Raw genomic sequence first — 13,061 nt, forward strand, 5'->3', positions numbered from 1 at the left:
TGTGCGATACAGACGTAATAGCACGTTTTCTTTTCTGTTTTAAGAGAGGTGGGGGAAGGGGTTGCAACATTTGCAGCAGTGTCCCTTTAAGTAATCTTTTTTTTGGCTGTGCATCCAGGGCAGCTAATAGTTTTATCAAATACCCTTCACAGCAAGACGACTGTTTCCATGGAAACTGTAGAGCAATCATCCATTACTCCTGCAAAGATTTCTCTCAGCTCTCTCCTAAATACAGGTAGCTACTTTCACTGAAGCTAAATTTGAATGGCAGAATATATTTTACCGTCCACGTTTCAATTCACTTCCAGAGTTTCACATGGGAGCAATGGGGAAAGTGGGGCCTAAGGCACAAACCCCAGGAAATCACACACAAGGAATTTTTACGACAGGGAAAAATTCTGTTGTCTGCAATATAAAATACAGCTTATAGATGTAAAATTCTTTCCTTACAGATGTGAAATGGAAAGGATGGGAAATTGAGAACTAGAAATGAAGACCGGAGATGAACCCAGAGCTTGGTCACTTACCTCTCTCAGCATGTTGTTTTCTTTTTCCTTCTGTTCAAGAAGGCTCTCCAAGTGGTGTACGTGCATCTCTGCTTCAGCCAACCGTCTTGTTCGCTCATGATCTTCCTCAGTGGCTTTTGCTGACAGACCTTTACTTTGCAGCATCTCCAGCAGCTTTTTGATGGACTCATCACGTGCATTTAAGGTCTGTTTCTGTGTCTCAATACGCAGTTCCATCTCTTCTAAGGTTTTACGTAGCAGGAAGAGTTCCTTGGCCTGGCGTTCATGCTCTGCATGAAGCCGTTGGAAGTTCTCCTCTGTCAGCTCTGCCACAAAGGGCTCACTGGTTCTAGTGCTGCTGTCCTGCTGAAACAGTTGGTTCAGGTCCCGCTGGATCCGCAGTTCATCTTGGAGAGCCTGGATAGTCATCTGCATATGCTGAAAGAATAAACAAACAAAATCAGAGGATTCCCTCCACTGAAGAAATAAAAAGGACAATATGAACCACTTCAGTCTTCCTCAACTACCAACAAAGAGGAAACTTCAACACTGACAGAACAATATTGTTTTTTGAAAGCAGAATTTTAGAGAAGAAACCGGGTTTTCTATAGTACTTTCAAGTCCCTCCTTTTATGCATGGTAGAGGTTGCTTAACACTAGAAATCTTCTTGAGTGATACTGCCACTTCCACCAACCTGAGTGAGTCACCATTTCAAATCCAAAAATCCAGATTTTGCTGGTAGGCAAAATCTGAGAGCTTCAAATATTCTTCTTCCAAGTAGTTGTCTATGCTACAGGAGAATTTTGCATAAGAAGTCCTGGATGAAAATTACTCTCTTGGCAAAGCAAAGGGACACATGTCTATAAAAATATATGTACTATTTAATAAAATGTAATCAGCCACAGAGGCTCCTCTAGGTCTTCAGTACTGACACTATATATAGTCCAGATCTCAGTTGACTTACAGATGAGGCTTTATCATGTCAAAAAGAAATACAACTACAGAAAAATGGGTATATGCTGACTGGGGGGCATACAATTTTATGCACGAGGATCTTAGTAGAGAACAGAGACTGCTGTCTTACAAATAAGAAAGTGCAGTCAATCCAATGATCAGCAGTAATTTGTGGTTGTGCAAGACAATAAATCCTATCTCAATGACTATGAATACAGTGAGATAAGTGTGATAAAATAGGAGAAGCACAGTTTGCCTGGGAAAAAGTCTTTACTTCATATATAGATAAACATTTGTGTTCCTCTCTGTAAGACAGAAGTATTAAGACAATAAGAAGGAAGTACTAAGATGCTGAACAAAGGTCTGATTACCAGGGATGAGATACCCACTGTGTGATATATCTCAACTCGCTTCTTGAGAGTGGCAGATGTGCTCACAATTTAGTCTGAATGTGAACAAGTCAGATGGCTTGTTCTCTGGGGTTTACTTTTGTATTACCGAAATCAATATCTGCAATACAGCTATTTCCAGTATTCACCAGGACTAAAGTATAAGTTAATATTATAAACTGTTACCAGACTTAATGCTGGAAACACACTGTTAAGGTCTGTAATGTAAAGACGGTGCCAATTTTGTATGTTTGACATAAATTCAAGTAGCTCATTTCACTCAAACATTGTGCAAGAGAAGATGTAAAAAGATTTAGGTTGAAGTATTACTTCAAGAATGTATTTACCACAATTGCTATATAAAATTCCTTAAGGATATTCACAAACTGTCTGGACACAGTACTGAGCAACCTGCTCCAGGTGGCCCTGCCTGAGCAAGGGCGATGGACCAGATGGCCTCCAGAGGTCTCTTCCACCCTCAGCCATTTTGTCATTTTATGATACTATGAAAATACAATAGCTAGATATATGTACTGCAAATACTATATTCTCTCTTTAACTCGTTTTAGATTTAACAGTCAGTTTGGTTGTAGGGAATAATGCATAAAGGCAGTCAAATCCCATTTTCTTTACAAAGGTCAAAACTCCAGAAGTACTTCTCCTTTTGTGTTCTGGCCTGTTAGAGGACAGTTCAGTTCTCTTAAGTGGTTGTCACTGAAAACTTGGCTGAAAACCAGCCACAGAGTCTTTCCAGCCAGATCTCTGATGCAGCTGTTGGAGTGACTACACCAGTGCTGATCCTGGCACAGTGTAGGGTTGGGAATGTGCAGCCAAGGAGCTGGTAGAGAGAAAAGTGGAACTATCCCTTATGTTATCAACATAAACTGAAATCAGCTTAAATGTGTAGCTTCATGACTGATTTAAGGTGCTCTAATTGCCTTTTCTTCTATTTCAATAACACAATTCTTGGCAGTTAGTCATGCTATTAATCTAAAAAAATAGGTCACAGAATTTGTGTGATAACTTGGCATAGGTTTATTAGGTTAGGGGATAATTAATTACTCTTCTTAAATGTAGATTGCATTTATATATTGGTAGGCACTTGGAATTTATTTTCAAGTTGACATTCAGTAGTACAAGAGAAGAACAGAAACATCTCAAAGGAATCAGTTTGGATTTGGAAACCTTTTTAGCCAACACTTTTTTTTTTTAAATGCAGATTTCCATTTTTATTCCTTGTCATTCCTCCAAACCACAGTCAGAGTAAGAATGTCAGAAAACCTCCAAGCTTTCAACCTGAGGCACTACTACAAGTGTGCCAGTGTGCAGGTAGGCAATCAAAGCTACTACAATCTGTTCAATTAATGTACAGTGATCGAGCTGTAAGAAAAAATCCACTGTGCTCATGAAAAGGTTTGCCTTATCTGCACCTATATAACATGAATAAAACCAGTAGACCTTACCAGCAGAAGCAAGAGAATATCCTTCTATTTCCTTAAACTTAAAAATGAATTACCTAACTAGATACAACTTTACAATTCCACAGGAGTTAATTCCATTTGTAAATATGGCTTTGAGAAGCCCTACTTATACAGAGCCCAGCTGTGTGTTGTTCTTCCAGCTAACAAGCTCCCACATGCTTCCACCTGCCTCTCCACATACTGCCTCCTCAGCGTTTCCTTTCTCCCAAGCAAGAAAAGAGCTTCTTCTGAGCAACCACATCATCTACTAAATGAGATGACTTCCTCTACTCAGTGTTGTCTCGGAATCAAACTTGGGTTATTTATAAACATCAATGGACTAAACCACCACAACCAAATTCCTGCATTCGAATTTTAATAATTTGATCTGCTGTGAATCTCATTGCGGGTTACATAGGCAAATATTCCGTCTCATAGACCCACAGGAATTATCTCCCCCAAAGCTGGGAAAGACCCTATTATCACTTCTGGGCCAAAGAACCAAAATCTGTCATACAATTCAGAAACAGGATGTGAAATAAAATTGAAATCCAATGACAAATGGTACGCAAGGGAATCCATCAGTTTTAAGCAAGGACAGAACTGGTCAGCAACTGCAATGAATGCAGTTTCCCAGGGAAAATTAAGAGCTATGGAAGAGAGGAGGGGTTAACCCTGATCACTGTTCTCCAGGCTGCTCAGCTGAAAAACTTCATTATGTGCAAAGGAGCTGGAAAACAAGCCACAGAATATTGTTCTGTGCTTTAGACACCCACTCCTTTCTAACATGAAAGAGGTATGCAAAATGGGTTCTTTGCTCTGCTTTCCAACAAATTTTTATGATTTTCAGAATAATGAAACATTATTTAACCAACTTTTATTAGTTGGCATCATAAATAAACCAGTTTTTCAGTTATCATAGCTCTCCTTTCACATCATTTCAAAGAAAACATCCTTTTCCCTCTGAAGGAACAGACAAGTTTTATCAGCTTCTCATCCATTTCTTAGACTTCACTTTTAAATCAGTAACTACCCCAGAAAGGCAAAATCTTTTCCACGTTCACATAACATTAGCCACTGATGTTAATTGGATTTCTAGGACCTTCAATCTGACTTGAAAAAATACTGCTGAAATGATCTCATCTAGGAATAGACAAGTGAAAATACCTTTAATCCCACTGAGCTTGGTTACATCCTGCCGGGTAAAGTACCAATCTCACTCCTCCATAGTTTAATAAAGATAACGTAGTTAAAGTCAAAGCAATTATATTCAACCTGTACTTTGCTTGAAGCTTATTGCTTATTTCAGACCTTGAGGATTCCCTGTTTTTTTCCAGTAATGTAAGTTGGTCTTTAAGCCTCACTACAAATTATAACTACATCTGCAAATTACAAAGATATTTTGGGGAGCACAGCTCCCTAGTTAGGGTATTTCTGGTTTTATCTAACGTACTTCTGTCTTTGCAGTACTAAGCCCCTTTTGGCTCATCTCAAATGTTAACACCCAAGGTGCAAACAACCTCTTGCCAGCTGTTCCTCTGCCTACACTACCTCCATGGGGCAGCTTAAAAGTTTGCTAATTGGACTCTACACAAGGGCAAGGGCTGCTTTTCATCCAGCAGCACAATATTTACATCTGCAAGAAGAAGAACATGATTCAATCTCCTACTCCGCCTAGCAGGATTCAAATTCACATGTCCCTCACTTTGGCAGATCAGTCAGATGAGTTTCCAACCTACAGTATGAATCCAGTCAATGATACAGAAGTTCCTTGTACTCGGTTCACCAAAAATCCCTGTTGTTGTGGGCTCAGGGTAATGCAACACACCTCTTGCTACACTGGTGAATTTGGGAACCTTGCTGCAGGCAGCTCTTTTCATCTCTCCCCATTGAAGCTTTTCTACTTTGCATGAAATATTTAAAGATTCTGTAGGCCTGATGGAAAATACTGAACAGAGAACAGCTTCATATTCTAATTGGTTGCACACACGAAAACAGAAAGACCTGAAGAGCAATTCTTCCAATTAATTTGAATGTTTATCGTCTTACCGTTCCAAAGGCAGTGGAAGAAGTGGATTTTAACATCCTAAGACTGAAAAGGGAATTTAGTCAATACTTTACAGCCAAGATCTCCATTCTAACCCTAAATTTTAGATCAAAAGGAGGCAAGCATTGCTACCAGCATGATTTTGATAGAAAGAATTAAATTGTGACATACTTCTAAAAAGAAGGATTTCCATACTCACACTGCCAAGACAGAGCTTGACCTACCAAGCTAAGGTGTTTCAGAGCAGTTGTGTGTTTGTTTTTAATTGCTTGGTTTAGGTTATTCGCACTGCAGATACTGTCTTTGCAACTACCTTAATGAGATGCATAACTCGTCCCATCCTTTATTTGAGAAGGCTGAATGCCTAAATTAGAACTGTAGGATCTGCAATAGAGGCAAGGCACCTAGGCTTTGAACACTTCTGTAGTTAAGTTCTCTTTAATCTTCTGGATTTAAATTCTAAGTAGGTTAAGCACAGAAATCATACTTTTTAGAATACCAAGAAAAAAACAATCAGTATGTTCAGGGGATACCTGTCAACAATCAGGAAAAAAGACGCTAAGAACCTACTCTTTCCCAGAAACAAGGAAAAACATGACACACAATTATACAACACTTTGTCACAGAAATGTGTCACAACGGGGCGGGAAATATTTTTACATTCTGCAAAACACAATGCCATACATACATATACGTCCCCTTACTCTGGGAGAACACTGAGGCCTCTCATGTTCAGGAGCAAGGAAATATGGGGTGATGGCAAGGAAAGGGAGGAAAGAGGTCCCACTAAGATATATGTGGAGTATTAGCAGAGTTTCAGCCTAGGAGATAACTATTTAAGCTCTTGTTCACCATCTTCATGCATCCAAAGCACGTATGTTTGCTCAGCGGACAATAAACTGGTTTGGGGTGGATCTCTAACAAGGTATTCTTACAGAAATGACTGAGAGATTCTACTTTGTATAAATATCTGACTAGTGACTGGCTTAAAAATTTGAACCTATGTCTCTCGAATTGAAGTGCCATAAAGGGAAGCTGAATCTCAGCTCAAGGTCTTTGAATTAGGCAAGATGCCCCTTACAATCTCTCACACTCTAGCGTGCATCCCTGAATAAGTCTATTTCCTGCTCAAGGGTTGATCTCATCTCACTCTTTTCTAATTTTTAATCAGAAATTCCACTCCAGAGAGAAGAAATCTTTTCCGAACACAAGTTTTGCTGATATTGGCAGATTCAATAAATTTTCTCATTAAAAACATTATTGACAAACTTAGCTACTGAAAATTTCCTGATTACTTCTACTGTAAAACCACAATGCCAAGACATCCTGTACTGAATGACAGCTTTATGATGTACATGTATTTGGCAGTTTTCTGTGAATCTGCTCAGTGATCAAGCTGTTCTGCGTGTAGAAAACAGTAAGTGCTTGGAAAGACATAGGACAGGTTTGCATTTATTGTATCACATATTTCTGGGTACAACCCAGGGCTGAAGGAAAAAAAAAAAAAAAAAAAAAAAAAAAGAAGAAAGAAAAAGACAGATATAATGTGCTAATTGACCAAAAAACAGGTTTCTGAAGATGCCAGTTTATAGGTAATCTCTTTTATTCAGCCACCTATTTTTATAGTTGGGGGTGGGGAGAAAAAAAAAAAAAAAAAAAAAAAAAAAGAGACAAACCTAATGCCAGGAAAGCCCTTCAAGGTCTGAAATAGATACACTTGGAGTACCTAACAAAAACTGCCTTATTTTTATCTTTAGGTCATCATGACTACATTGCTACTACTCTAAAAATAAAGAAACAGTAATTAGAGTACGTTTTATGTCCAAAGGACAATTCAGCAAGGTCTACCTTCAAATGTGGAGCAGCAGCAAGTGACAGAACCTACAGGAGCCCGTGAATGCACTTTTCTTGCCAGTAAATCTGCATGCACAATCACAAAGTTTTGTATTATGACGATTCCTTTAGTGTTCTTCACAATGAAGGCGTTTCAAACTTTTGTAAGAGGATGAACTCCATTAAGCTCAAAAGCGATCCCATGCCAAATGCTAGAATAGAGTTTGGTCACAATGGGAAATCACTCTCTCCCATTCTCAAAGAGTTAATGTTTTGGCAGCCTTTCTGGGAAATGGATTCTGCTGAATGCACAGTAGGAGCAAAGGCCTGGCTATCTGAGGGAGTCCCTGCTGACATTCAGCTGCAGCCCACGCAAAGAAACTGAAAAAAGGGCTAATGTCAGGTGTCCAGCAGGGCTGGGATGAAACAGAACTTGTCAGTTCCAGAAATGCTACATATTCCCTTCTAAAATGGATCAGGGGCTTCAAAACCCTTATTTGAATGGAAATGAATGGATGATTTTTATAATGTTTTGCTCTGATAGAAAATACAGCTATGACTGTAATAGGATTTAATTTGTGAGAGTCAAAGAAATAGACTTGTATGTTAAAGACAAACATACATTGCATTACCTCGGAGACAGCAGAAGGGCAAGATAATAAAAAATGCTATAAAGAGCTTAAGTTGTCAGCAATACATTTTTCAGCTGAACTAGACTGACATGAAGTGACTCACTTGGTTTAAGGGGGCAGTGTGCAGCAGCCTAAGTCCTTCTCCCATCTGTACAAAAACAAATGAAAAACCCCTACATGCACACATACAAAACAGCAGAAATGAATTTAAACTCCAAAAGTAAGCAGACCAGAAACAACTGGTAAACTTGTAGCCACAGAAGAACCAAAACTGCAATTCATTAGCTTCATACTAAGTGTACAGGTAGATGGCATCAAAATAGCTGCAAGGTAAAACAATAAACACAGTATACCAGTTATTCAGTGGCAAATGCTCACCTGAAAAATGTTTATCTACAGTAAATACAAAGCAGCTTATCTGGCAAAGGAAAAAAATAAGCTATTTGTATTTTCAAGGAGTAAAACAAGTGTATGGGAAGTTTCTATAGAATACCTGATGCACTAAAAAGCATAACTTATTTTGAAGCAATTTGTGCACATACTTTTTTTTTCTTTTTTTTTTTTTTGATATTGTTTTGAATATTGTTACTCCGTGTTGATGATGGAGATTCCAATGAGCCATCATCGTACAAATTTCTTGATCCATCTCTAGAAATAGATCATGATGTTAGGCTTTTCACACAATCTTATTTTATGGGGAACAGGAGAAAAGAGATCACTTAAATGTATTATAGACAACAGCAGAATTTCCATTTGTTTTTGTTTTTTTTTTTCTAGGTATGCCAATATGTTCTCTATAGTCACGGGGTATAAACCTTGTGATCATGATCAAGAGATATCTGAAAAGCTGAAGTTATACTGCTGCAAGCATCATCCTGAAAAGGGGATTACTTCTTCTGACTAATAAGCGTTATCATCATACTAGCTAACAGTTTCCAGGTTCTGAAGATGAGTTCAGTTCTTAACTGTATGGGAGTAAAGGCCAAATATTTATTGTAAGAATCATAATCTATCAGAAGAAAATGTAAGTCCAGTTATCAAGTCACAGAATCATAGAATCATAGAATATCCTGAGTTGGAAGGGACCCTTAAGGATCATCAAGTCCAACTCTTGACACCGCACAGGTCTACCCAAAAGTTCAGACCATGTGCCTAAGTTCATAGTCCAATCTCTTCTTAAATTCAGACAGGCTCGGTGCAGTGACCACTTCCCTGGGGAGCCTGTTCCAGTGTGCAACCACCCTCTCTGTGAAGAACCCCCTCCTGACGTCCAGCCTAAATTTCCCCTGCCTCAGCTTAACCCCGTTCCCGCGGGTCCTGTCACTGGTGTTAATGGAGAAAAGGTCTCCTGCCTTTTGTCCTTGGTTTACAAGATTCTGCCCAAGTCTAGTTTCAGAAGTCTACAATCCTGGGCATGGGAGAGGGGAACTGGGTGGGTAATTATCTACTTTCTCATGTGCTTCTACACAGAAAGTGACTGCAGAAACCAGGAACATAAGATGCACTTCTTCTGTATGAACATAAGCTCTATCCTGCACATGCTTTACCAACACATAGGGCTACCAAAAAACAGCAATGAAGAGTGAAAATGGGTAAAAGAAAAAACAAAATGTATTTTTCCCTTTTCAGAAGTGTGCTTTTAAATGCATTTTAATATAGAAAGTCTTTAACAACACGTCTCTGTACTATCATAAACTATATTTTTCACCATGCAATACCAAGGAAAAGTAGATTCGAGCGTTAAGGGATAACAATTGTCTGGTTAAGAAAAGAGGCCTGAGAATTAATTTTCCTAGTTGAATTGTCTCAAACATTTATTTCTGCCATTTTATCACTGTCCAGAACCTCAGAAGATTCTGATGATGACAGTCTTCATCCCTAGTTCCCCAGGTGGAAAAGAAAGCTCATCCCATTCTGGGTTGTGATTTCTGTATTCTTCTGTATCAGGGAAGGGAAAAGGAGATGATAAGGAAAGAGTAAACAGCGTAACAAACACACCGGGAAGCTCAGCAGGTAAGGTACGCTGGGGAACAAACAAGAGACATGTATTAAATACGTCAGATACTATTGAGAAAATCCCTGCCCAGGATATATTTACATGTATTTGTTCACATTGCTAGGATTGAGGCATCTAAAGCAAATAGCTAATGAAGGTAAAGAGAGTGCCCTATCTATCTACTTCAGCTTTTTAAAGCTGCAGTTTTGCTGTAAAAAAGGATCGATAGTAGATAAGCCAAGCAAACGACCAATACTGCTAAAATTAGTGTGTCGGGACTTATTATTGCCTTATCTAGAAGAGTGGGTGCACAGAAAAGCTGTTTCTCAGGGCCAGAGAAACATAATCTGAGAAAAATCAGAGAAAATCATCTTTGACAGACAATAAAAATAAACCTGTCATCATATGGACTGATAGAAAACATAAGAACATACGGAAATAAACCACATTGATTTCATCTGGTCCTGTATCCTACCTTCAAAGTTGCTGAAAGAGAATACCTGAGGAAAACCATAAGGGGGTGAATATACAGTAATAGTATAATAATTCTTTTCTAGTATACTCTCCCAGCATCTGTAGCTGAGGGATTTCTTAAATCTGAGATGGTATCTTTGTGACAAAGCAATAATAAAAATAAAATATAAACAATATGAACTAGCTCTATCCCTACACTGATTTTCACCAGGAGAAAGACTGGAAAATCAGAAATGGTCTACCAAGAAGCTACTTCGATGGTATACCAATGTCTGCACAGCAGAATGAAAAATCAATTCAGTCAAATGTAAACATGTTTAATTATTTAAACAAACAAAAATTTCTTATGAATGAACTGTCATTTGACAAAAAAAATGACATTCTACAAATGAGCAACACTGACAATTTCTGTACTGATTTTAACCTCATTTAATTTCCTGTGAGACTACCCAAATTGGGTTAGTACTACACCACTTAAATATCATCTTTTATTTATATCCAAATACAAGCTTTGATTATTTGCTTCTGTGCTGACAAAGAAGCAAAGCCCTTATGCATATGCAGTTTTATACATTACAGAATCACAGAATGGTTGAGTTCGGAAGGGACCTCTGGGTCCATCGGGTTGGATCCCCGCACAGAGCAGGTTGCCTGGGACCACCTCCAGGTGACTTTTGACGGTCTCCAAGGAGGAGACACCACATGCTCTCTGGGAAGCCTGTGCCAGCTCTCTGTCACCTGCACAGCATGGAAAGGCTGCCTGGTGTTCAGAGGGAGCCTCCTGTGTTCCAGTTTGTGCCCACTGCCTCTTGTCCCAGCACCAGGCACCACTGCAAAGAGCCTGGCTTTATCCTCTCTGCACCCTCCTTTCGGACAGCAATAAGATTCCCCCTGAGCCTACTTTCTCACTGCAGCAAGATAATTCATTATAAGTTCTGTCTCCTTTATTTGGCAAGCACCAACCTCCTTTGTCACAAATTGTGGTGATTAAACGGATCTTAACGTAAGAGGTTTCTGGAGGAGGAAAACCAAAAACCAACACACAAACATCAGACTGATCCATACTCAGGCCAGCCACGACACATCTTATAAAACTCCATCTTAAGGAGTTTTGCAGGGCTATACAACACACTAGAACTCAATTTCCATTCACATTATAGATTACTTCTAAATATTGCATGAACTGAATAGGTGGAACAGGTGTTTAAGTGCCAAATACAGATTTTGTGAAACCCTCAGCCCATGGAAGTAGTTAGAAATTATAATGGTACTTGAGAGAAAGAGAATATTAACATTTCCATATGTAGAAGTGCCTAATATTTTCAAATTAATAGCTTCTATATGAAACATGACTCATTTTGTTAATAGGAGCTCTTCTGCAAAAACGTATTCTTATTAGCCAACTGTATTAGGGAGGTCAGCAAATACATCCTTCCATTAGCTGATGCAAGGAATCAATCCAAGATAAAAGGTGCTCTGCTACGGAACCTTTGATCTCATGTTCAGTATTTTCCAGGATATGTGCACACATCAACCCTGAGCTCTAAAAAGGAAAAACAGCTGATCATTGATAATGAAAGGATAATATATAAAAAAAAAAAACAAATGCAAGGAAAAACAGTTGACTGCTTTATCCATATCAACTCCTGTGCCATCTCCTTCCCAAATTTAAAACCTTTTATACTAGCTGATTTGGGGAGAGTGCAGTATAAATATCAATACACATTTGCAAGAACACACAAGAATATGACCACAGTATTTTGAATAACTAAATCTGCACGCATAAACCCTATTCTTCTCATATAAGGATATACCATACGGAGTAGCCCTGATATTTAAAACTTTTTGAGCATTTCAAGCTTGTGATTTCTGTGGATTGATGCACCATTCACAGGGTAAGCTGTAACCAATATGTTGATTTCAAATAATTAGTTTTAATATCGAACAGTAAGCTTTTCAATTTTTGCTTACCCACACACAGCAAAGCATTGTAAGCAACTCACTGCAGGCAAATACAATATTTACTTCTTCCTGTCAGTCTGGAACACAATGTAGTGGCATCCTACAGCTGTAAGTAATACTAGAAGATCTCATGAGCTATCTGATGCTCACAGACTATAATTAGTGACCACAGCAGTATTTTTTCCAAACGTGTGGCATTTTGGTGGTTTAGGAAATACTCTCTCCAGATGATAGGATTAAGGAGTTTTCAAACTACAGCAGATTAATAAAAAGCATTGCTGTCCAGAAATTGAGTTACTGAGATGAGATTTCAAGAGCCCACTACCCAGTTGAAGAAATGAAAGATTTGCTAGCCCCACCAGACCAAATCATAAAACTTGGACAGAAGCTCACCAACACTCTGAAAGTACTGAAATTTGTTGTTTTTAAAGAAGTTTTCTTGAGAAAGAAGAGCATCAAATGACCAGATATGGCCACAAATATGACTCCATGAAGGACTTGATTCTTTGATCCTGTCAAATATTAGGACATGTAACACCCAGGATCTCATAAACAACAAATGGCTGGTACTGTGCTGAAACTATGACACATGAAAAGTTTTTGCCAAGGTTGTCTTTGCAGTGTTCAACCAAGACAGGGACAGAACCAACGGCACAGAAGAGCTGCTGTCTCTTGGCTGCTCAGCCTGCGGGCAGAATGAGGTTTTGCCAGCCTGCTCACATCCTACCCTGGGTCAAGCAGTTTGCAGCAACTGGGTGCAAGTTCATTCCATGGCCAGGAGATGGAATTGGGAGTGGGAGCAAGAAA

At 38.8% G+C, this 13,061-nt stretch overlaps 1 protein-coding gene across 8 annotated transcripts in view; it reads right to left on the reverse strand.

Annotated features, from left to right (window-relative positions):
* The window catches only part of ERC1 (ELKS/RAB6-interacting/CAST family member 1), a 302,116-nt gene that overhangs the window by 236,516 nt on the left and 52,539 nt on the right, over positions 1-13,061 (reverse strand). For all 8 annotated transcript variants that reach the window (XM_084302886.1, XM_084302887.1, XM_084302892.1 and 5 more), the window contains one exon: positions 528-944. In XM_084302886.1, the coding sequence (XP_084159012.1) occupies positions 528-944 (417 nt within the window). The remainder of the gene's footprint in view (positions 1-527; positions 945-13,061) is intronic.

This window comes from Netta rufina (assembly GCF_964035555.1).
Source record: "Netta rufina genome assembly, chromosome: 1".
Taxonomy (NCBI): Eukaryota; Metazoa; Chordata; class Aves; order Anseriformes; family Anatidae; genus Netta; species Netta rufina.